The sequence below is a fragment of the Artemia sp. Qi Xiang Cuo genome, chromosome 12 (assembly GCF_049724085.1).
Source record: "Artemia sp. Qi Xiang Cuo chromosome 12, ASM4972408v1, whole genome shotgun sequence".
In the NCBI taxonomy this organism is placed as follows: domain Eukaryota; kingdom Metazoa; phylum Arthropoda; class Branchiopoda; order Anostraca; family Artemiidae; genus Artemia; species Artemia sp. Qi Xiang Cuo.
This window is the reverse complement of record NC_142805.1, coordinates 46,110,628-46,136,166: the sequence shown is the minus strand read 5'-3', so window position 1 is coordinate 46,136,166 and position 25,539 is coordinate 46,110,628. Positions and strand designations below refer to the sequence as shown.

The following is a 25,539-nucleotide window of genomic DNA, read 5'->3' as shown; positions in this document are numbered from 1 at the left end:
GAAAATTCTCCCCCTCCCCCCTCCGAAAATGTATGCATACTTCCCAATAACAAATACTAAATGTAAAAAATGGGTAATTTCTTATAACTTAAATACCTTTGCCCAGGGCTCTGGGGGGTCATGGTATCTTCAAAGGCATAGTTATTTAGATTTTCTACTATGCTGAACAAAATGGCTATCTCAAAGTTTTGACTGGACGATTTGGAGAAAAAGGGGCGTACGAGGGGGCCTAATTGCCCTCCAATCTTTTTGGTCATTTTTTCTTTCAAATGAGACCTCTCCCGATATTCTAGAACCACTGCGTCGATATGACAACTCCTGAAAAAAACAAGCATCGGTGATCTTTCTTCTCACAAAAAATACAAAATTTTACGTTTTCGCAGATAGGAGCTTGAAACCTCTACAGTAGGGTTCTCTGATATGCTGAATCTGATGGTGTCATTTTACTTTAGATTCTATGACTTTAAGCGTATATTTCCCCCCTTTTTTTTAAATGAGGCAAATTTTCTCAGACTCATAGCTTTTGAGGGTAAGAATAAACTTAATATAACTTATATATCTAAAATCAGCATTATAAGTCGATTCTTTTGATACAGCTATCGGAATCAAAATTCCGTTTCTTAGAGTTTCGGTTAAAAACTTATTTAAATGTCTCATTTAAAAAAAGGGGGGAAATATACGCTTAAAGTCATAGAATCTAAAGTAAAATGACACCATCAGATTCAGCATATCAGAGAACCCTACTGTAGAGGTTTCAAGCTCCTATCTGCGAAAACGTAAAATTTTGTATTTTTTGTGAGAAGAAAGATCACCGATGCTTGCTTTTTTCAGGAGTTGTCATATCGACGCAGTGGTTCTAGAATATCGGAAGACGATATTCAAAATTCTAGAATAACGGAATTCAAAATTCCGTTTCTACGCAATATTGTTTTTAGGAACTTCTCACTAAAAATAACTAGAATTGCTCAGATCAACGTTTTTTTTTTCGTTTTGAGAAGCATTTTCTTCTTCTGCGTCAAAGGTACATACCGCTGCACTGGAATGTAGTTATCCTACGTCCAAATGTGCTCCGATTGAAACTATCCTACGTCCAAAATTGCGAAAATGCATTAGTAGTCTATCTTGTGCAAAAATTTGTGCTGGATCCGAATTTGCAGTCAGAATTGGCACCACGCCGCTAGATATCTTTCAAATTGCCCTTTAGTTTCTTACCCTATGCGTTAATGTTGCTTTTATCACACCCTGAAACTATTCCAAGTCTTTAGTTGGGCTTGAAATAGGTTCAAGCAGTAGATTTTGATCTACTCTGAGAAACTCCACAATTTGGTTCACGTTCTCAAATTATTGCAAACTTTTAAGTCGCTCATCAGGCTAATGCACCAGAGCAATTGCTAAATATAAATGACAAACAAACCGATATTGTATGAATGGTCCTTTCAACTGAAATAGTATTTTTTTTTTGGGGGGGGGGGTAATTTATATATATTTTTTAGCTTTGAAGGTTTTATTGTATGTAATTTGAGTTTTTTTTCCTTTCTTTATGAATTCCACCTTGTTCTATGTTGTCCTGACGGTTAAAAAAAAAATTATAATAATAAAAGTTTCATAAGAGAAATTCGATATCCTAAACTAATTTTTTTTAATCGGTTAGATTTTGGCAGCTTATCGCTATATTCAAATTAATAAAAGTTTTTGAACCACTTGGTACTGCTTGCCTCTGCTACATAACATAATTCGTTCTACATTGAATATGAATTTACGAAAATTGAGGGATAAGGTGAGGAAATACATTCAGATTACAGCTAATCCTGAAGGAAAGATTATGGGTTCTATTTCAGAGACACTGCCCTAGAGTGAATAATGACCAAGAACCGAAGTTTTTCTATTCAATGACATATTTCTTTTTTTATTTCGTTTTTTAAATATGAAATATTATGTTGTTTAGGTTTTTAATGAAAATATTCCTGCATGTTTTTGTCAGTAATTTGCAGGTGTCCCTTCGGCATTTGGTCTATTCGTTTTTATTTGATTACGCGAAGTTCAATATTACCCAGTTTTTGTTACGTTTCTTACGTTTACATTAGTGTTTACTTACGTTTTGCTTTTAGGTGATGAAATGCCGAAGGTAAATTGCAGTCGCTTTTATATTTTGTACAGCACGTTATTATTGAATTTTACGCTGGAAGATTCTGGCTGTAACATTATCGTCTCTGTTCCGCCTGAATCAAAAGCAATAATAGATTTCAAAGCTTTTTCCATCAGAGACTCAGAGGGGTGAGTACAATTGTCAGCCATTCTATTTTTATTTTGATCCCTTTTATTATTGTTTTAAACTAGAAACAACTACTAATTTAAGATGTTTGGAATCAACATTAAAATTAAATTCATTTGATGTATATATATATTGTCTTCCGAATGATTTGGAAGGGGGTGTCCATGAATGGTTAAAAACATAGGAGCCTATAACGGAATTAACTACCTGAGTGGCGGTCAGCTCCATTCATATATATGATTAATACCGCAAGTCCGATTTCTAACAAAGATTTCTACTAAGCTTCAAACTTTGTGTTTATATATATATATATATATATATATATATATATATATATATATATATATATATATATATATATATATATATATATATGCAAATAATTTTGCAATCACCAGTTGTTTGCTCTTTAAGCAATTTAATAGAAACTTCTCCATACATGAAAATCTTCAATTTTACCACACAAGTGTTACAAGTGTGACAAACGTCATTGCAATACTGATGTATATAAAATGACGTCACTCACATAAATTTTTTTTCTAAAATTAAGCCTCTTACCGAATTTTCTCAAGCTTCTGACCTACCTAAATCGTTTTTTAGGCTAGAATCTACCAGGATGCCAATTTTTCCCGAAAAAATATGGAGCTGTTTTCGAGAAAAAAATACATACATACATACATACATACATTTACAATTATTGCTCGTTTATAAAGATTGTTTTGAATTGTTGTAATCCATTGTCAAAATGTATGCTAATATTTTTGAAATTACCAGTTTTTTTTGCTCTTTAAGTAATTTAATATTCACTTCTCCATACATGAAAATCTTCAATTTTTCAACATAAGTGTGACAAGTGCGACAACGTCATTTCAGTATAAAAATGACTTCAAAATTGTCAGGTATTTTACTAGTTGGAATTAAATCATTAAAATTATTGCTCAGACACGATAAATATTTTTTCAGTTTACATAATAACTATAGCGATTCTGAACTGAACTTAAAAAACTTTTTATTCATGTCTTAAATACTTTCTATTTGTAATGGTTTTTGTGTCATAGATATAAAAACTATGCATTTACTCTTGTTATGGGGGGAGGGGATGACATAATTCATTAAACTTTTGGTTTTCTTTTTTAAGGTTTTTGAATTGTGGTAATCACTTGTTGAAATATATACAAATATTTTTGAATTTACCCGTTTTTTCCTCTTTCCGAAATTTAATGTCTTTTCATGCTGCAGTCTATTCAAATATTTATTTTATTACAGTAAGTCCGATTTCTAACAATGATTTCTACTAAGGTTCAAACTTTGGATTTCTTTTTTAAGGTTTTAGAATTGTTGTAATCCCTTGTTAAAATATATACAAATATTTTTTCAATTACCAGTTTTTTGTTCTTTAGGCAATTTAATGTTTTTTCATGCTGAGTATATTCAAAATATTTGATTATTATAGCAAGTCCGATTTCTAACAATGATTTCTACTAAGATTCAAACTTTTGTTTTTTGTTTTTTGAGGTTTTGGAATTGTTGTAATCCCTTACTAAAATGTATACAAATATTTTTGCAATCACCAGTTTTTTATTTCTTAGGCAATTTAATGTCTTTTGATATTGCAGCTGTTTAAAGATATTTGATTATTACAGCAAGTCAGATTTCTAACAACGATTTCTACTAAGCTTCAAACTTTAGGTTTTCTTTTTTAAGATTTTGGAATTGCTGTCGTCCCTTGTCAAAATATATACAAATATTTTCGCAATTATCAGTTTTTTGCTCTTTAGCATGTGACAACGTCATTGCAATAGTGAAGTATGTAAAAACGACGTCACTCATATAAATAGTTTTTTTTCCGAAATTAAGGCTCTTAACGAATTTTCTCAAACTTCTGACCTATCGAAATCTTTTTTTTTTTTTAGTCCAGATAATGCCAGGATGCCAACTTTCCCGAAAAAATATAGATATTTTATGTATCCATATGTATATATATATATATATATATATATATATATATATATATATATATATATATATATATATATATATATATATATATATATATATATATATATATATATATATATATATATATATATATATATATATATATATATATATATATATATATATATATATATATATATATATATATATATATATATATATATATATATATATATATATATATATATATATATATATATATATATATATATATTTATATATATATATATATATATATATATATATAGTAACGGTAGCCCTGCGGCATCGCCACCGTACCCCGGCACTCGGAACGCGGCAGGCTTCTATATATATATAGATTCTTCCTGTCGATTGTCTTCTAAACGCAGACAATTTGAGCCTTTTCTTGATGTCATGACGTCCAACTAGACTTTAGATTAGAAGTAGAACCTTTGTAAAATTAAATTTTTTGTATTGGACCTTTTACTATTGCCTCGGCTTGTCTTTTGTAATTATGAAAGTCGCCGAACCTTTGTTTCTTTTAATTGTTGTGGTGGTGGGACAAAAACTTCTTTTTCTTTCTACGATTTATCTAGTCCAGGTTTTTGATTTTCAAAGGAATGAAAGGCATTGACGACCACCTTTGTTTCTTTTAATTGTTCAATGTACTAACATAGTACATGACGTCATTTGCAAAAACCAAAATTAAGGCTCTTAACGAATTTTCTCAGACTTCTGACCTATCTAGATCCTTTTTTTTATGCGAGAATATATATATATATATATATATATATATATATATATATATATATATATATATATATATATATATATATATATATATATATATATATATATATATATATATATATATATATATATATATATATATATATATATATATATATATATATATATATATATATATATATATATATATATATATATATATATATATATATATATATATATATATATATATATATATATATATATATATATATATATATATATATATATATATATATATATATATATATATATATATATATATATATATATATATATATATATATATATATATATATATATATATATATATATATATATATATATATATATATATGATGAAAATATACCTCAACAAGTAAAATTTTTAATGAAGGCAGCAAAAACTTTACCGTCTTAAAAAATAGTTTTACCTTTTATTATTTTCATATTTCACTTTATACTACTAATGGAAAGACAGTTCGATTTAAGAAAATAATTGAATTTTGTAGAACTTTTTGCTATTGAAATTTAAACTAGAAGATTTTAGATCTGTAGCGTCTCGGTTCCGCCTGAATCAGAAGCAATTATTGGTTTTGAAACGGCTTCCATGAGGGACTCAGAAGGGGAGCACAGTTAAAAGCCTTTCTATTTTTCAATTATTGTTTCCTTCTCTTGTCAGTGCAAAACTAGTAAGAAATATTAAGTTTCGTGTGACACAGTGTTTTATTTTGAAAGACGCAAAACGAAAATGAATAAGGCAAAACGACAAGCAAAATGAAATGAATTTGGAAGGTTAATAAGACATCCAGAAGGTTCTGGAACGAGAATGACTCCATGGCACTTAGTGTAATGAAATGCAAGGATACATTATAATTGTACAAAGCAGAATGAGGAATATTTTCAGCTACTGAATGAAATAGAAAAAATTGAAATATATCTAAATTTTTTCTGCTGGTATTAACGCAAAATATTCAAGAAACTACGTGGCTATTAAATTATAATTACACAATTTAATAACTATATAAGTATCTTCTTCTTGAATGGCATCTTTAATGCAACAAGAAAAAAGTCGAAGCTGTAAATTAACTTAGGGGAACCAAAAAAGGTTTACCTTTGCTTTCCTGAAAACAATAAAGTTCAACGAATATAGTCAGTTGGTACATAGATATGTTTTAATTACCAATCGTCCTTCAAAACTTTGGAACTAAATAGTTGATTAATTAAGCAAATTCAAATAAATAAGTATTGTGACATGAAAATTTGGAAACTTTCATCACACTGCTCAGCTATAGCGTAAACTAAAAGAAAAACAAACTATCCTGTAGAACTGAAGATTAATGGATGTCAGTCCCCCTAAAACATAGGAACATTTTAATGCCACTTTTATTTTCATTAAATAAATAAAACATTTGCTTCTAATGAAAATAAACATCGACCTTAAACAAATAGAGATGGTTTTGCATATAAGAGGAGCCTCAACCCTGCGTTGTTGTTGCCAAATTTAGCGAGTGTTATGATGCAAGCATTTTAGAGAGCAACTTATATAGTATTAACTGCTTCTGCTTATCAACAGTTAATATACAATCTGGTATACATTAAATATGTCAGTTGAAATATTTTCTGTTGGTGGAAACCGAAATATTCAAGTAGGTATGAGGCTTTTGCATTATCGTCACGTAATTCAATAACCATTTAAGTATTTTATTTACAGATAGCGCTTTCAAAACAAGTGAACTAGCAATTATACTAATTTTAGTAAATGTGAATAATATCAAAATGGGATCATCCTTGAGGCATTATGTAAAAACAATTAAAGTTTTTGTCAAATTGATTTTATATTAGAGCTTTTGTTCTTGGAGCGTAGGGGAGAAAGTCAAAGTTTAGCGTATAGGGTTTGATGTTAAGGAGGGTTTTAGTCCCCTTAAACTTAGGGAGACCCTAAATATGGCTCAAAAAATGAACAGAAAATAAATAGGAACAAGTTTTTATTGCAAATAAAAGTAAATATATCAGTTGATATTGAACGAAAATCAATTTATTGTCGAATCAAAAAGTATTACAATATGTTCTTTACTGTTGTAAGGAGGCTGCAAGGGGAATTGCTTATCAAACATTTGTTTCAAATAGGCAATGTGTTTGCATTCAGTCTGGATAGGATTTTTTCTCATTTCTTCAGCTTTTTTGTGAATGGAAACACATATAACATGACCCTTCCATCATGGTTCTTGACTCCAAAGGACTCTTTAACTATGCCTTGAAGCTGCAGGTTAAGGGCATATTTAGCTTTTCCAAAAATCGATGTATAAGCTAATATTTATTTCTGGGGGAGGGGGTTGTCGAACCTATCTCCCGTGGGTCCGATCCTGTGGTTAGCAGAATTACATCTTTATATATAAGACTTTTACCTCTTTAAATATGCTGTTAAACATAAAGTATTCAAGAAGCTATTTGAGTTTATTTTTTATTTGATAACATAATATGTAATAGATTTTCAAAACGAAAAAAAATTAAGTAAATAATACTACTCAGGAGTGCAAATGGAAGCCAGCAATATTAATTATGATTATGTATACTTCATGCATAACTATTTATTTATTTATGAATTAGCGATATCCCTGAGGGGATATCGCTAATCATACTCAAGTGTCAAAGGAATACTTGAGTGTCAAAGGAAAAAAGGAAAGTCTATAAACTTGCTGTTTTTAATTGGAAAAAAGTTACTTCTATTATGCCAGGTGCTTAGGCTGCCATGGTTCTTGTAGTTGGATGTCTATTTTCCCGTCCAAAGCCAAAAAGAACTGTGACCGTCACAGATAGACATATTTCACCGGAATGGTGTTTCACAAGACACGACGGTGATGTTTCTTAAAATGCATTCTTTTTGTTTGACTACATTTTGACTGTCTAGAACTTATTCATGTGAAGCATTTAACGATAAGTTTTGCCAAGGCCGTACCCAGAATATTTTTGGAGGTAGTTTTACTCAATTTTTTTTTTTGGGGGGGGGGGGGTATAAAAAAAAACTAAAAAAAACGCATACAAAATTTTTTTTGTCCATTTTATGTTACATTTTTACGAGTCAACTCTTTTCGGAAACTTCTCGAAACAATTATGGTAAGATGAAAAGGAGCAAAACTCAAGGCCGTCTCCAGGGTGGTTAGAGGGTGTAAACACCCCCCTCCCTATCCCCCGTCCCCCGTATGCGTTTTTTGAGTTTTTTTTTGTACCCCTCCCTCCCCCAAAAAAAAACACATACAAAATTTTTTTGTGTCCATTTTTAGTTACGTTTTTACGAGTCAGACAAAGATTTCGGGGTATGGGGCGGGGTTCAAACCCTCTAACCACCACCACCCTGGATACGGCCTTGAGTTTTGCTCCTTTTCATCTTACCATATTTGTTTCGAGAAGTTTCCAAAAAGAGTTGAAGGACGTTGTATATACAGGGTGGTGGTGATTAGAGGGTTTGAACACCCCCCCCCCCCCCCCCGCCCCCCGAAATCTTTGTCTGACTCGTAAAAGCGTAACATAAAATGGACATGAAAATTTTTTATGCGTTTTTTGAGTTTTTTTGTGTACCCTCTCCCCCCCCCCCAAAAAAAAAACGCATACAAAGTTTTTTATGTCCATTTTATGTTACGTTTTTACGAGTCAGACAAAGATTTCGAAATTAAAATAAGTTGGGCTCAAAACCCCTATGCCTTCCCAAGGCGAGGACATAATTTGCACTTTACTGAAAAAATACAGATGTTTTGACTTTCATAACTTTAATAAATCAAATAATATTAACATTTTGATTAATAAATATCAGTATATGTATATTAAACTGACAATGAACATTCATTTGTATTTTTTTCAGTAAAGTGCAAATTATGTTCTGGCCTTGGGAAGGCATAGGGGTTTTGAGCCCAACTTATATTAAATTCTGCTCGTTTTGAGTTTGACTCGGTTATTTATTGTAATTTCTGTTCGTTTTGGGTTTCAGTTATTTATCTATGCTGATTTGTGATAGTTTCACGCTTGGTAGATTATTTGATTTTATTTTTGCTCATTTTTTGTTTAACGGAGTTCTTTACTTTTCTTTGAAAAACTAATTTTGTGGAAAAAGTTTTTTTTGTTAATTTCTGTTCTTTTTATATTGACATATTCTTTTCAGATAAAAAGAAAATAATACTTTAAATCTTTTCTTTTTTTAAGACTTTATAGTTTGGCCTGCTATTTGTATACTGGAGAAAAATTTTCTGCAATTTTTAACAACATACACCCTTTTAAAAATCTGGACATAAATAGTAGTGTTTAATTTAGTTTCATATCTCCTCTAGTTGACCTGAAATAGAAAACTTGATACCATTCGCGAAAAATCTCTTTACTTACTTTGATAGCTTGGATACACTTACGCTATTTTGATTTGGTTAAATTTTAAAAACAGAAGTAGCCCCAAAAGTTTGAACATAATACCCTCAGTCGTTCTTGGAATACTGCTGATATGTCTTATTAGGAATTCGCATTAACACAGTGCATTTTGATTTAATCTCCAATCACTTTCAACTATTAAAAAAAGTCACTAGCCTTTTCAATATCCAATCAAATGAGAAGGGGGCCGTTAGAGGGGGTTTAGTTGCCCTTCAATCACTTTCGACTATTAAAATGGGCACTAGCCCTTTCAATTTTCAATTGAATGAGCCCTTTTTGAAGTTTCTACAACACCGCTTTCTATAAAAACCTTATATGTCCCCAGGGTATAACGTACAACCCTTGCCCTGAGGACTAGCATTAACAAAGTGCGTTTTGATTTAATCTTAAGGAAACATTTAGTTTTTAAACATAATGGGCAAATGGGAGGGTGGGCGTGGGAGGGGGATTAGTTTCCCTCCAATCACTTTCGACTATTAAAACGGGCATCAGGCCCTTTCTATTTGCAATCGAATGAGCCCTTTTCGAAGTTCCTACGACCACTCCTTCGATACGAAGTGCCCTGGTCTAAACAACGACAACAACAACAAAAAATAATACATTATACCCACATCGATCTTTACTATAGAAATGTCAAGCCTTCCAATGACTTTCGTCTATTAAAAAAGGCACTAGGCCTTTCGATTTCCAATCGAATGAGCCCCTTTTGAGTTTCTACGACAACACTTTCTATAAACACCTTATATGTCCCCAGGGCATAAATTACAACCCTTACCCTAAGGGCTGTTAGGGTAGGGTGGTTGTCATTCTCTAAGACCTAATTTCCAGAACTTTCAACTACGTTAAACAAAATGGCTATCTCAAAATTTTGATTGGATGTGTTTGGGGAAATGGTGGGCGTGAGAGGAGCGTTAGTCCCTCTCCGATCACATTCAACTATTAAAAAGGCACTAGCCTTTTCAATTCCCAATCAAATGAGCCCTTTTGAAGTTTCTACGACAACGCTTTCAATAATAACCTTATATTCCCCCAGGGCATAAATTACAACCCTTTCCCTTAGGGCTGGGGGGGGGTGTCATCCTCAAAGACCTAATTTCTAGAACTTTCTACTACGTTGAACAAAATGGATTTGAAAATTTTGCTTCGATGTATTCGGAGGAATATTGGGCGTGAGAGGGGGGTTAGTTACCCACCAATCACTTTCGACTATTAACAAGGGCACTAGTCCTCTCAATTACTAATTGAATGAGCCCCTTTTGAAGTTTTTACGGCAGCTCTATCTATAAAAACCTTATATGCCCCAAGGGCATAACCTACCTTTGCCCTGGGGGCTCTGGGGGGTTTTTCATCCTTAATTACATAATTTCCAGAACATTCAACGACGTTGAACAAAATGGCTATCTCTAAAGTTTGATCGAATGTTTTTGGGGAAGTGGTGGGCGTGAGAGGGGAGTTAATTGCTCTCCACTCACTTTTGACTATTAAAAAGGGCAATTTCAATTTCCAATCAAATGAGCCATTTTTGAAATTTCTACAACAACTTTGTATATAAACCTTATATGCCCCCAGGGCATAACTTATAACTCTTGCACTTAGGACTCTGAAGGGGTTATCATCCTAAAAGACCTAATTTCCAGAACTTTCAACTACGTTGCATACAATGGTTATATAAAAATTTTGATTGGATATGTTTGGGAAAATCGTGCGCGTGATAGGGGGTTTAGTTGCCCTCCAATCACTTTGAGCTATCAAAATGAGCACTAGCCCTTTCAATTTTCAAACGAATGAGCCCTTTTTGAAGTTTCTACAACACCGCTTTCTATAAAAACCTTATATGTCCCCAGGGCATAACGTACAACCCTTGCCCTGAGGACTGTGGGATGGGAGTTGCTGTCATCCTCAAAGACCTAATTTCCACAACTTTCAATTATGTTGAATTAAATGGTTATTTAAAAAATTTGATTGGATGTGTTTGGGGAAAGGTGAATTTGAGAGGGGGGTTAGTTGCCCTTAAATCACTTTCGACTATTAAAAAGGGTGCTAGCCCATTGAATTTCCAATCGAATGAGCTCTTTTTCAAGTTTCTATGGCAAAGATTTCAATAAAAACCTTATGCCCCCAGGGCATAACTTATAACCCTTGCCCTGAAGACTGTAGGGGGAGTGTCCTGCTCAAAGGTATAATTTCCTGAACCCTAAACTGCGTGGAAGAAAATGACTATCTCAAAATTTTGATTGGATGTGTTTGGGGAAATGGTGGGCGTGGAAGGGGTGTCAGTTTCCTTCCAATCACTTTCGACTATTGAAAAGGGCACTAGCCATTTCAATTTTCAATCGAATTAGGCGTTTTTGAAGTTTCTGCGACAACGCGTTCAGGGCATAACTTACAACCCTTGCCCTAAGGGTTCTGGGGGGGATGTCATCTTCAAGGCCTAATTTCCAGAACCTAAAACTACGTTGAATAAATTGGCTATCTCGAAATTTTTATTGAATGTGTTTGGGGAAAAGGTGGGCGTGACAGAGGGGTTAGTTGCCCTCCAATCACTTTCGACTATTAAAAGGGCATTAGCCCTTTGAATTTCCAATCGAATGAGCCTTTTTTGAAGTTTCTACAACAACGCTTTCTATAAAAACTTCCTAAGCCCCCTGGGCATAACTTACAACCCTTGGTCTGAGGGCTGTGGGGGAGTGTCCTCCTCAAAAACATATTTCTATCTGGAAATCAACTACGCTGTACAAAATGACTATCTCAAAATTTTGAATGGATGTGTTTCGGGAAATGATGGGCGTGGAAAGGGGTGTTAGTTGCCTTCCAATTACTTTCGACTATTAAAAAGGGCACAAGCCACTCCAATTTCCAATTGAATGAGCCCTTTCCAAAGTTTCTACGACAACTTCTTCAATGCGAAGTTCCCTTGTCTAAAGTAAAAAAATAAATAAATAATACATTGTGCCAACATCGTTCTTATATGCCCCCAGGGCATATAAGACAAAGGGCACTAGCCACTCCAATTTCCAATCGAATAAGCCCTTTTTGAAGTTTCTACGACAACTCCTTCGATACGAAGTGCCCTGGTATGGAAAAAAAAATAATACATTGTGCCAGCATCGTTCTTTGCTTAGGCAGCGCGATTGCGCTGCCTATGATATATAGATGAGCCCAAGTGATGTCACAGTCTAGATTTCTTACCGGGTTTCTTTTGATGGACCCATGGTGAAGGTCTGGCTGTGTGGTGAAGCTCACAGAGCCTTTCGCTGAATCAAACATCTTATGATAGTTTCTTCGGTAATAAATAGAATGACACTAGTAATTACATGGAAATTTGGTATTGGCATACTAGTAAATAGGTCTGAAGTCAGGGGCCATCTGAACTTTTTTAGCCGACTACTTAGGGGCCCGTAGACCCCTCTGAAACAAGACTTATTTTTCCAATACATAATGTCTTTCCTTATATAATGCTAGCAAAAGGATGAACCGTTAATAAAAAAAATTATCGTGCTTCAACTCCATTGCATAAGAATGTTTCATGTTTCTGTTTAATTTTTTTCAGATGCCAATCCAGTCGTTTCGAAATAAAGGGACCATTTTTAGAAGAAGCTCTTATATTCTGCGGAGATTTGAGTCACCGATTAAAACACCTCAAAAGGACGTTTAATTCTGGAAACATAGAATTTTATTTCATAAGCCCACGTAAAAGTCATCGACAGATTATTCAACTGGTGGTTCGCTTAGAAAAAGGTATTTCAACAAGTTTCCTTTCTAACAGGAAACCATCAGTGGGAAAATTAGATCTCAGAAATAGGGAAAAGAGAAGTATTTATGAGCTTTAAAGAAGTATATAAAATATGTCTCCTCCTACATGTTTTGGGGGATATGATTAATTTAGATTTTTTGATGAATGATATAACGTCCAATAATGTCAAAGGAATAATTAGAAGAACAAAAATTAGAAAGTATTTATTGTATATCCTACAGTCGCTCAGGCAGCATACATTCTTTCATTTTCTAAGGGTGGTTTACTTAAAACCGTACCTTAAACAAAAACTTACTTAAGCAAATATATTTTAATTTTTCCCATTTCCTCATGGCTCAGGCTGGGTAAAAAAATATCCACGCGAATTATTTATTTAACGTTTAGGTTGTTATTATTTTTCACCGATATTATCTTTTAAATGTTTCTACAAGAATTAAAGCTCTTCTTTGAAGCCACGGGTTTTAATGTAAAATAGGGGCTTGCATTCAAAGAATAATTTCAATGCTTGTTTTTGGATTCATCTAATCTTTATCAGAAATAAGTAGTTATTGCAATTAGATCATCAACATGAAAATAAACTCTATCCTTGGACAGGGCTGTATCCAGAATTTTGTTTGGTGGGTGGTGGGGGGGGGGGTTACAAAAACAACTTCAAAAAACGCAAAAAAATTATTTATATTTTTTTGTAACGATTTTGCGAGTCAGACAATAATTTCGAGGGGGGGTCAAACCCCCTAACCCCCCTGGATACGGCGTTATCCCTGGATAAATTTTTCAAGAGTAAATAACTAGAGAATTTAGACTATGAGGAAAATACACACTAAATAATTTATACGGTTTTAATTACAAATAAGTACCTTTTATTTTATTTCGAAATATCTAAGTTTAATTCTGTTGAATAAATAGTATGGGACCATGACGTAGAGTACTTTTATCTGTTTTATAAATCAAGTGACGAAGGAGTATCTCATCAGTTAATTATAGAAAAACTGTTAATTATAATTATAATAAACTATAATAATAATTAATTGTAATTATAATTTATAAAAATGACCCCTTTCCGTAATATCTTCTATTTTTTCCTCAACTACTAATATGCTCGTAGTTATTTATGTGGGATTCTCTTGAGTTTTTACGTCTGAATTAAAATATTTTCAGAACTGTCATCATTATTATAGTCAAATCACCAATTGGGTTGTTCTAAATTAAGATAATTTTTATTTAAAAAGTCTTTCACGACCTATAACAGAGCCGAATTTCAATTCTTATATCAAGTAAAGAAGAAACTAATTGACTGTGTAGGAGGGGGAGCTCTAGGGTGCATTTTTCCTGGGAATACTTGTCCGTGGTGAGAATTTTTCAGGGTGAAATAAGCCATACGCCAATTTAACAAACTAATTACGTAGGGGGATAGTGTCTTTTGCATTTTCCTGTAGAAAATTTTCTTGGGCAAAATTGGTGTTTTTTTTAACCAGAACGGAGGGGTGAGGCTTAAGGACAGAAAGATAATCTGGCCTGAAATCTTGGAGAACACTTTTTCCGAAACATCAAGAAATATTTGTTCCCTTTCCTTAAGGTAGCGATATTGGGTCTGCGAAGAATTCGAAGGCATCTCTTTTGGGCTGCCTCTATTGTGTGTTACAATTCATTGGATATGCCAGGATGACAAATAGGAAAGGTACACTCAAGGATTGGCAGCACAAATGAGCGAAAAATTCTCAGTGTTATTTAGAAGATTTATAACTTTTAAGGAGTTAAAAGAGGGAAAATGTGGTATTTACACATTTTAAAATAATATCGATGTGGTAATCCCATTTAAATCACTTTATATGGTAACACCCAGTAATTCTAAAGTTGCAACCGACATTTCAGGGGGGTACGTGGCCAACAAAAGAAGGGGGAGCCTCAAGAAAACAAAAAGTTACCCATCAAAAGTTATTACTTTGAAGGACTGACTGTCATGACTTAGTAACTGCTCCCATGGTCTTTTATCATTGTAAGGAATTAAACTAGACCTAGCAGGGCTCCCTGAGTTGCACCATTGTAAATTAGGTGAAGATCGGAATATATGTTTAGGTATTTAACTACTTGTGTTCTATTGAAAAGTAAAGACGGAATTATTTTAATTGAGCATAATGAACTTTTAATTAATTTAAGAGTTTTTCTACCAATGTATTTTGGTTCATTGATTCAAAAGCTTTTTGTAAGTCACCTACTATTATATTGAGCTAGTTATTAGTTTTATCAAGTTTACTACATGTTGTATTCGTAAGGTGACCGTTACAGTTGGTGGCAGTTGTAGAAATTAAGTTTTGGAATTGCCTATGATCAATATTTGGGATTATCTTTACTTTCAATCACTCAGCTAAAAAGCTTTCATGTAATCGGGAATGAATCAAAGTAAGTTTAATGGGTCTGACGCCTTGTAGATCTTGCTTGTTATCCTTCTTTTTTACAGCAGTAATAAAGCCTAATTTCAAAAATTTAGAAACTTACCAGCAGATGTAAATTCATTAAAATTTGAAGATAAAGGTTTTGAAAAAGAATCGGCAAAAGCTTTAATGTTTACTTTTGTCTAAACATTCTGACTATTGTATAACCAAGCAGTGCAAAAACAATATTCTGGCATTCAGTTTGTTATCGCGGGTCTTTTAAAAATCACCTACACATTAAAAACATTTTTTCTTGGTTTGTAACTTGGAGGAGAAGGTGCAATACCCACATCCAGGATTTTACTTAGAGTGTAAAAGATAAAACCGAAATTGCGGCGCAAAATCTAGAAATCTTCTTTTTACGAAGTCTAAGTAATACCAGCTTATTGGCATTAAACACGACATCTCAATGAACCTTAAAGTTTGCGGACATACGGCTCGCCAGTTTGGAATGTGTAATAGTTGTATCAATCTTTATGCATAAGAAAATGTAAAGCTAGTCCTTAAGAATAAATGATAAATTCAAATTATGTCTGGCCACATTTCTGTTTTTCTGCAAGTAGACAGGCCATACTGAATGTTATATCAATCTTTATGCATAAAAAAAATGTAAAGCTAGTCCTTAAGAATAAATGATAAATTCAAATTATGTCTGGCCACACTTCTGTTTTTCTGCAAGTAGACAGGCCATGCTGTATGTTATATCAATCTTTATGCATAAAAAAAATGTAAAGCTAGTCCTTAAAAATAAATGATAAATGCAAATTATGTCTGGCCAAACTTCTGTTTTTCTGCAAGTAGACAGACCATGCTGAATGTTATATCAATCTTTATGCATAAAAAAAATGTAAAGCTAGTCCTTAAAAATAAATGATAAATTCAAATTATGTCTGGCCAAACTTCTGTTTTTCTGCAAGTAGACAGACCATGCTGAATGTTATATCAATCTTTATGCATAAGAAAAAATGTAAAGCTAGTCCTTAAAAATAAATGATAAATTCAAATTATGTCTGGCCAAACTTCTGTTTTTCTGCAAGTAGACAGACCATGCTGAATGTTATATCAATCTTTATGCATAAAAAAAATGTAAAGCTAGTCCTTAAAAATAAATGATAAATTCAAATTATGTCTGGCCAAACTTCTGTTTTTCTGCAAGTAGACAGACCGTGCTGAATGTTATAACAATCTTTATGCATAAAAAATGTAAAGCTAGTCTTAAAAATAAATGATAAATTCAAATTATGTTGGCCAAACTTCTGTTTTTCTGCAAGTAGATAGACCATGCTGAATGTTATATCAATCTTTATGCATAAAAAATGTAAGCTAGTCTTAAAATAAATGATAAATTCAAATTATGTCTGGCCAAACTTCTGTTTTTCTGCAAGTAGACAGACCACGCTGAATGTTATATCAATCTTTATGCATAAAAAAATGTAAAGCTAGTCCTTAAAAATAAATGATAAATTCAAATTATGTCTGGCCAAACTTCTGTTTTTCTGCAAGTAGACAGACCGTGCTGAATGTTATAACAATCTTTATGCATAAAAAAAATGTAAAGCTAGTCCTTAAAAATAAATGATAAATTCAAATTATTTCTGGCCAAACTTCTGTTTTTCTGCAAGTAGACAGACCACGCTGAATGTTATATCAATCTTTATGCATAAAAAAATGTAAAGCTAGTCCTTAAAAATAAATGATAAATTCAAATTATGTCTGGCCAAACTTCTGTTTTTTATGCAAGTTGACAGACCACGCTGAATGTTATATCAATCTTTATGCATAAAAAAAATGTAAAGCTAGTCCTTAAAAATAAATGATAAATACAAATTATGTCTGGCCAAACTTCTGTTTTTCTGCAAGTAGACAGACCAAGCTGAATGTTATATCTATCTTTATGCATAAAAAAAATGTAAAGCTAGTCCTTAAAAATAAATGATAAATTCAAATTATGTCTGGCCAAACTTCTGTTTTTCTGCAAGTAGACAGACCATGCTGAATGTTATATCAATCTTTATGCATAAAAAAAATGTAAAGCTAGTCCTTAAAAATAAATGATAAATTCAAATTATGTCTGGCCAAACTTCTGTTTTTCTGCAAGTAGACAGACCACGCTGAATGTTATATCAATCTTTATGCATAAAAAAAATGTAAAGCTAGTCCTTAAAAATAAATGATAAATTCAAATTATGTCTGGCCAAACTTCTGTTTTTCTGCAAGTAGACAGACCATGCTGAATGTTATATCAATCTTTATGCATAAAAAAAATGTAAACCTAGTCCTTAAAAATAAATGATAAATTCAAATTATCTCTGGCCAAACTTCTGTTTTTCTGCAAGTAGACAGACCATGCTGAATGTTATATCAATCTTTATGCATAAAAAAAATTTAAAGATAGTCCTTAAAAATAAATGATAAATTCAAATTATGTCTGGCCAAACTTCTGTTTTTCTGCAAGTAGACAGACCATGCTGAATGTTATATCAATCTTTATGCATAAAAAAAATGTAAAGCTAGTCCTTAAAAATAAATGATAAATTCAAATTATATCTGGCCAAACTTCTGTTTTTCTGCAAGTAGACAGACCGTGCTGAATGTTATATCAATCTTTATGCATAAAAAAAATGTAAAGCTAGTCCTTAAAAATAAATGATAAATTCAAATTATATCTGGCCAAACTTCTGTTTTTCTGCAAGTAGACAGACCATGCTGAATGTTATATCTATCTTTATGCATAAAAAAAATGTAAAGCTAGTCCTTAAAAATAAATGATAAATTCAAATTATGTCTGGCCAAACTTCTGTTTTTCTGCAAGTAGACAGACCATGCTTAATGTTATATCAATCTTTATGCATAAAAAAATGTAAAGCTAGTCCTTAAAAATAAATGATAAATTCAAATTATGTCTGGCCAAACTTCTGTTTTTCTGCAAGTAGACAGACCATGCTGAATGTTATATCAATCTTTATGCATAAAAAAAATGTAAAGCTAGTCCTTAAAAATAAATGATAAATTCAAATTATCTCTGGCCAAACTTCTGTTTTTCTGCAAGTAGACAGACCATGCTGAATGTTATATCTATCTTTATGCATAAAAGAAACTTAAAGCTAGTCCTTAAAAATAAATGATAAATTCAAATTATGTCTGGCCAAACTTCTGTTTTTCTGCAAGTAGACAGGCCATGCTGAACCTTTAGTATCGGTACATTCTTGAAATAAAAAGTAAACCCTACCTTAGTGCAAACACACATTTGAAGGCCCTTCAATAGCCTTACTCAAAGTCGATGCAAGTGACAATTTTGGTGAAGAATTATTAGTTATTTCCATTTTTTTTATTTCACGACAGGTTGTTTGGTCCTGTCATACCTCTTCTTGCTCTAAGGATGCTTTCAAAAGTTCGACTCCAAATACTTGTCTCACAATCAGAAAAATTCTTTCAAAATGAAAAAAAAAACAAAAAGTAAATTCTAAATAAAAAAAAGCCACCTTGGACGATTTTGACAGTCCCAGAAACGCTGCAGACTAGCAGCTCGAAATCAGGTTTGCCTGTTATTCTTAACATAACAGAAAAACCGCTCTTCTATAAAATTCAAAATTTTGTCTTTTACTCTTTTTTTCAAAATAATTCTGAACTTCCACTCCCATGGAAATGTCAAAGAGGATGTATAGACTAGATAATTTTTATATGATTTTTATATAATTTTTATAGATAATTTTAGATGGTTACCGTTTTATTCAGAAAAATATTATCCAAGTTTTTAATTTTGTCTTCTTAATATTCATATGCATGTTTTTTTTATTCAACGAAATGTTTTATTTAGAGCAAAATCTTTGTCCAAATCTGAGATACTTCAAACTTAATGGTTTTTGTGTTCTACCAGTCAGCTACCCTCGTGTTACGTGGAATACAGCACATGAAATATGCAAGGGTATACAGGCAAGTTCCCCTTTTTATATAGCTAAAAGAAAATATATAAGAAGTACAAAATTGAAAATTCACAAAAGAATCGAGAAAAAAAGTCATTATGATTAATTGGCGAAAGATGAAACAGTTTAAGGCCACGAAGTGTAAGTAAAGAGCTATTCGTGCTAATAGTAACCGACACTAAAAAAACGTCAAACTGAAAGCCAAGAATTTACTTTTCATAGTGCTGGTACTAAATATAAAAAAAGTATACAGTTGCCCATCCAAAGTTATTAGGTAGAGAAAATTGCCTTGAATTGAGATAATAGAGAAAAAACTAGTAAAGGAGGCAATATAAACACATTAAAGGAGAATGATCTTGGAGCCAATCGCGCCATCAAATTCAGGTTTGGCTGAAGTTTTAATCTTCTCTCCATGTTATATTTTCTCGGGGAAGGATAGCCACTGATGCACTTAGTTTCTTGTTTTTTTTTTTTTTTTTTTTTTTGGGATGATCTTATCGAAACAGGGATTACAAAATATTGACAAAAGGCTCAGTCATCGGCAAAAACGCTTAGTGCCACTTATAAGTAACAGAGGGATAACGGAACGGCAAAGTGGCATTTTTTTTACCATTTATTAGCGCAAAACAGCAGTTTTGACTTCAGAGGGTCCTGCTATTAAGCAAAATTCCGAAGTAGCTAACTAATTTAAGAATATTGAGAGCTACTTATTTAGCCAATCAGTTTTGGTAACAACAACAATCCTTCCTGGTGGTGCATTTGTCATTAAGGATACATGCAACCCATATCAAATAAAATGTAAATATAGACGATTATTTTTTAGCCTCATTTGACTGAGTTAATTCGTATTGCCGTAATGCTCACTTTTTTTACAACCGTTTATTTTCTTTATTAAGTCGAATGTGTAAAATCAAAAACAAAAATAACTATAGAGACTGCACCAATTGGTTCCACAAGCCTCGAAAGGAGGCCGGGAGTCAAGTATACAGGTATTTGAATATATTTTGCAATTTTTTTACCCGGTTCTAGCATAGCCTACATAACAACTCACTACAATTAGTTTTTGAATGAAACTAATTTTTGTCCAATATATTAATGGTTTTATTCCAAAGGTAAACAATTGATATATCAATAGTATAACGTGACGCAAGTCAAACGCTTTGGAATCTGATTTTAATGACAAAAAGCAATTAGGAAATTACAAGGGCTGACAAATTTTGCAGTTCCAGTCTTGATAAAGGCAACAAGCACGAGAAAGTGTAATAAAAATAAAAGTAAATGTTATATAAGCACCAAAATCTAGAGGGATAACAAATCTTTTCAGAACATGCAAAAGTCAGCAGCGTAGCGGAGATCATGTAAAGAAAAACATAAGCGGGAAGTAGTCAGGACACTATTTCAAGGAGAGTAACGTTTATCGTTAATTTTTAAATACTGAAAAATGTAGTAAGCCTTGAAAAATGTAAAATGTAAACAATGTCGTGAAATTTAATAATAATTTTGTGAAATTTAATGAAAAAATGAGTGCAAGTAAAAATCACTGCCCAAACTAAAACTGTCCTGAACAGGGAAAAATCTGAAATAATCCTCTGTGCCATTCATTCCCTTCTGGCGCAATACTGGGACAAACATATTTTTGATATTTTCGTTATGAACTTAAAAACACATTCATTTCTTTTTAAAATTAATAAACATTTATGCATCTGTAATAAACAATCACTCGCATAAAGCTATAACGTCCGAACACACATTTATTGTCTTGAAGTAAATTATCAATAAAGCACAAGAATCCGCTTGGGTGTTACAAGCAAGGGGTTTAATGAAGGAAAGGCAACATGCCTCATCCATTCATGGTAATTTTCCTTAATTTTAAGTTTTAATGTTTGTTTTTATTTGTATTTGAAAGGAGCTTGTTTTTCTGTTAATTCTTGTTCACTTTTTTACATATCAATATGGGTTTATGTTTATCCCATAAATGAGAGAGTAACCTTATTTGAAATATATTGTTTCAATTTCAAGCGCTAAATTGTCAATTTTTCTATGCAGGGACAATAAATAATTCCAGTTCTTTATGTTTTTTATTTAGGGTTTTACTACTAGAGAATGCTACAAAATGATAATATGTATAAAAGATTTTTTACTGAAGAATGAGGATCCTTATTAATTCACTAAATCATCTAGACGCTATATGAGCAATTTATAGTTGCGGAGTAGAAAAAAAAAAAAAAGAAGCTAGGAAATTTGTCCAGAGATTTGAAGCCAAATTTATAAGTTTTGATGTTGGTTGGTTAGTACGTAATCGACTCGGCTGCAATAAATTTATAAACTACTTTGAAATAAATCTGTTTTGGAAATTCATTTAGAATAACGAAAATAAGTATATCTTAAGATGTTGTGTCTTTCGGCACCAATCAGTGGCATATCTAGGATTTTGAGGGGGGAGGAAATGCCCACTTTTTTTTACAGATCCGTATATATGTAATTGCAGTCCGCAGACTAAAGGGATTAGAGGTAACACTCTAGGGCTGCGCATAGTAAAGAGCCATAAGGCTTCGACATATTCTTGTTATTTATTAGAATTTTCTACCCACAGCCACTTCGTATGAAAGGGGTGGTCGTATACACTTCGGAGGAGACTCTTTCGATTGGCAGTTGAAAGTCCTAGTGCCGTTTTTGAGTCAAAAGTAATTGGAGGGCATTCAGTCCCAACGTATTTTCCCTCAAAGACATCTGATTAAAATTTTGGAATAGATATTTTGTTCAAAATATTTCAAGGATCAAATGACTATAACACCGGGGCTGATATAGTCCCCATTAGCCCCCTGGGCAAGGGCTGTAAGTTCCATAAGTTGCCCATTGTATACAAATAAGTTCTTTTTATTGGGAAAAGGCGGTATATGTGATTCTGGGTCTCTAAAAGGCTAGGCCCATTCAGTTGAAACATCAAGGAAATGTTGAAAGGGATGTAAAAAAAAAAATCCAAACATACTATATGTATGTTGTTTGTCAAAATGGCGAATCCGCAATATCTAAGGAATAGCTAAGGGTATTAAGTTTAAACGTTCAGGGAATGTTAAGAGGGATGTTGAAGAGTGATCAGAAGGCAAGCAGCCTCCCCTGGCTGTAAAAAAAAAAGGTTAAAACTTAAAAGTAACTTGGTTAAAAAAAATTACTGTTTATTTAATCTGCAATACGTTCATTTTTCAATTTACTTACTTGTTTTAGAAATTCGAATAACATCTTCGAATCTTTAATGCAACAGTACACTTGAGTTGACTCATGGAATGCAATAGCACTGAACTGAATCGTGATCGAACTGAGGGATAACGATGAAAAGATAAAAACTTGACGAATCAAATTCTAAGCAATAAAACAGATGCAACAGGGCTTCAAGATCAAATTTTCGTGTGGCTTTGAATGTAAAATAAATTAAGACAAGTTTTTGACTAAGTTGCAGAATAATATCATAATATTTGTAAAGTCAATCAAACTAAAAGATGCTGAACCTTTGGTCAGTGTGGAACGAGATAAGTCTGAGTAAAATTCCAACAAAATGAGATAGTCATTTGTAGTTACTCGTATGGTTGAAGAAATGGGGACAATTACATTTATTTTCTTTTATGGTGTATGGTTCCTACCCACAGCTATGTCTCAGTGTGTGCAGGGATGTAAAAATTAAAGTGAGCCAGACATAGTGATAGGTTTAAAGCAATTTAAGCTAACATAATATTTCAATTACAGGCACAATTGATATCCTCTTCAAACCTAGATGGACTGCCAGTGTCTGAACTAACACGTGAATACGGACTTAATTCCTTTTGGATCAAAGATAATTTTCACCTAGATGGAGGACTTGAAATTTTTCCAGAGTTTGAATTGAATGATGCAATTGATCAAGACAATGTAGAAGGTAAGATATTAGAGACAATTTTACTGACATACTTAGATCTTGATAGCGGCTGGCTGGGGATTGGTGATTGACTGCGGGTGGTGACGTTATAAAAGAACGGCTCAGCTTTTGCAGCAATTTAAGTTAAGATACGGATTTTTGATGGAGTTAGAAAATATAACTATTACTATATAGAGAAAAGCATAAACAGGGATTTGGACTAAACTGGAAAAGGGAAGGTTCTCAAATTAAGGAATAGGATCTGTCATTGCAAATTAATAATTTATACAATCTACATCGTGCACAGACTTACAAATTGTGTATGAAATGTGAACTGTCCCAGCACAAATACTAAATAAAGTAGATATATTTTAATCACAAAAATTTTGTGTCGTGGAGCAACATTATTAATTTGTATTTTTTGGTTCTTATTGTCAGTGGTTTGTAGCTAGGAAACAGTTAGAGATGAAAATTGTGACTTTTATTCGATATCAAATATCATAAAACAGGGAAGATAGTTCCTTAAAGCGTAGAAAACTTTGAGCACATTTCCAGACAACAAAATGAAAATCATTTTGTTTTCTAGTGTACTAAACAGTACAAAAAAGAAACAAGAGAAAGCTTTCTGAGCACCTAAAATTATCTCTCCCTAGGAATTATGTAGTGTTGGACGTGTATAGAATGTGGATTCATCTTTTCGAGATTGTATATTGAAGTTCTGTAATCTTTCCAAATCATTTGGAAAAAATTCTGGGAAAACCAAATTGGAAATCACAAATTCCACCCTTTTGTTTTTATCATATTTCCAATTTTGTTCAAGTTTTCTGAAATTTTATATGTATACTATAAAGCTTGGCTCCAGAACTAGACAGAAACAAGTCAAGCTGTATCTCGAGTTGCTCTGTTGCATGACACATTGATATCTATGTTGTTTAAAGCTAAAAGCAAAAGGGAAAAAAATTAAATAACAAACGCAGAGATAAAAACAACAGTTAAAGACGAGGAGCGAGTGAAAAACCAATGGGATTAAAGTCCATCAATAATAAATACTTTTTGTGTTAGGAAAATATCTTTAAGACCCATATCAGTGACATTTAAGTCTGAATAAATCCATAACTCTCGTAAATTATTTGTTTCAGTCAGGTGTGATATCACCTTTTCTACACATAGTTTGAAAACATTTTATCTTAATCGAGTGAGTCCTTCTACCTGTAGAAAAATGAACAAAGCAATGTTTTATTTGTATTTGGATTGACAATGTGGATTAAAATGTGTCTACAGTACTGCCATCTCCACTGTACAAAAGGCATTACTGAATTTTTATGTTAGACTCTCCATCTTAACAACGTCGAAGAGTCAATCGACCTTATTTCTGTATATAAAACTGCGCAAAAACGGTTTCAGGCTTCCGAAATAAAAACAAAACTGCTATTAGAAAACATTTATCTGAAGTAGGTACGTAGATATATTTGTCTAAAATGCTACTTGTCAAAAAATAAAATTTATTGAGCTAAAGTTTTTACAGTTAGATAAGCAGCTGAGGAACTAATTGACATTAATCATTATTAGAAAATTGGATCATACCTCGTGGATTAATCTTAAGTTTAAATGTATTTAAAACGAGATACAATAAAATCTCCAGACAGAGGATCGAATTTCCTGTCGTTCTATAGTAACGCTGGGTAGTCAGGTCAATAGTGGTGCATATCACAATCAAATTTTTAGCAAAGCTTTTCAATTAACTAATTCCGATAATTTTACTTTGTTTTAATTAATAGATATGTTTAAAATAATTTTGTTTCTGTCTTTTTAATAAAATCAGATTCGTATATCCAGGCTATGTTAGTTAATAATATACGAAGGGCGCATGACGTAATGCATCGCAAAAAAAACAGCAAATTTAACCTCGGGACATTGATTTTAATTCACATATGTTCCACGGTGCATATAAATAAAGTTTGATTTATCCCATTGCCACCCCCTTCTTTCTTCGTAGAATTGACTTGCGTTGACATAGGGTCAATAATGTCCAACTTCAAATTAATTGCTTGATTTTGCGTTACTAATGTGTTAACCCTGTCTTCGGTTTAGAACAGATAATCAAAGGGTCTGAAGATTTAAGTTTAGTA

General features: G+C 32.4%; 1 protein-coding gene across 1 annotated transcript in view; it reads left to right on the top strand.

Annotated features, from left to right (window-relative positions):
• The window catches only part of LOC148946187 (uncharacterized), a 221,695-nt gene that overhangs the window by 124,739 nt on the left and 71,417 nt on the right, over positions 1 to 25,539 (top strand). The window contains exons 7-10 of the mRNA XM_089097628.1: positions 2,109 to 2,274; positions 12,963 to 13,150; positions 19,416 to 19,531; positions 23,263 to 23,431. Coding sequence (XP_088953754.1) covers positions 2,109 to 2,274; positions 12,963 to 13,150; positions 19,416 to 19,531; positions 23,263 to 23,431 — 639 coding nt within the window. The remainder of the gene's footprint in view (positions 1 to 2,108; positions 2,275 to 12,962; positions 13,151 to 19,415; positions 19,532 to 23,262; positions 23,432 to 25,539) is intronic.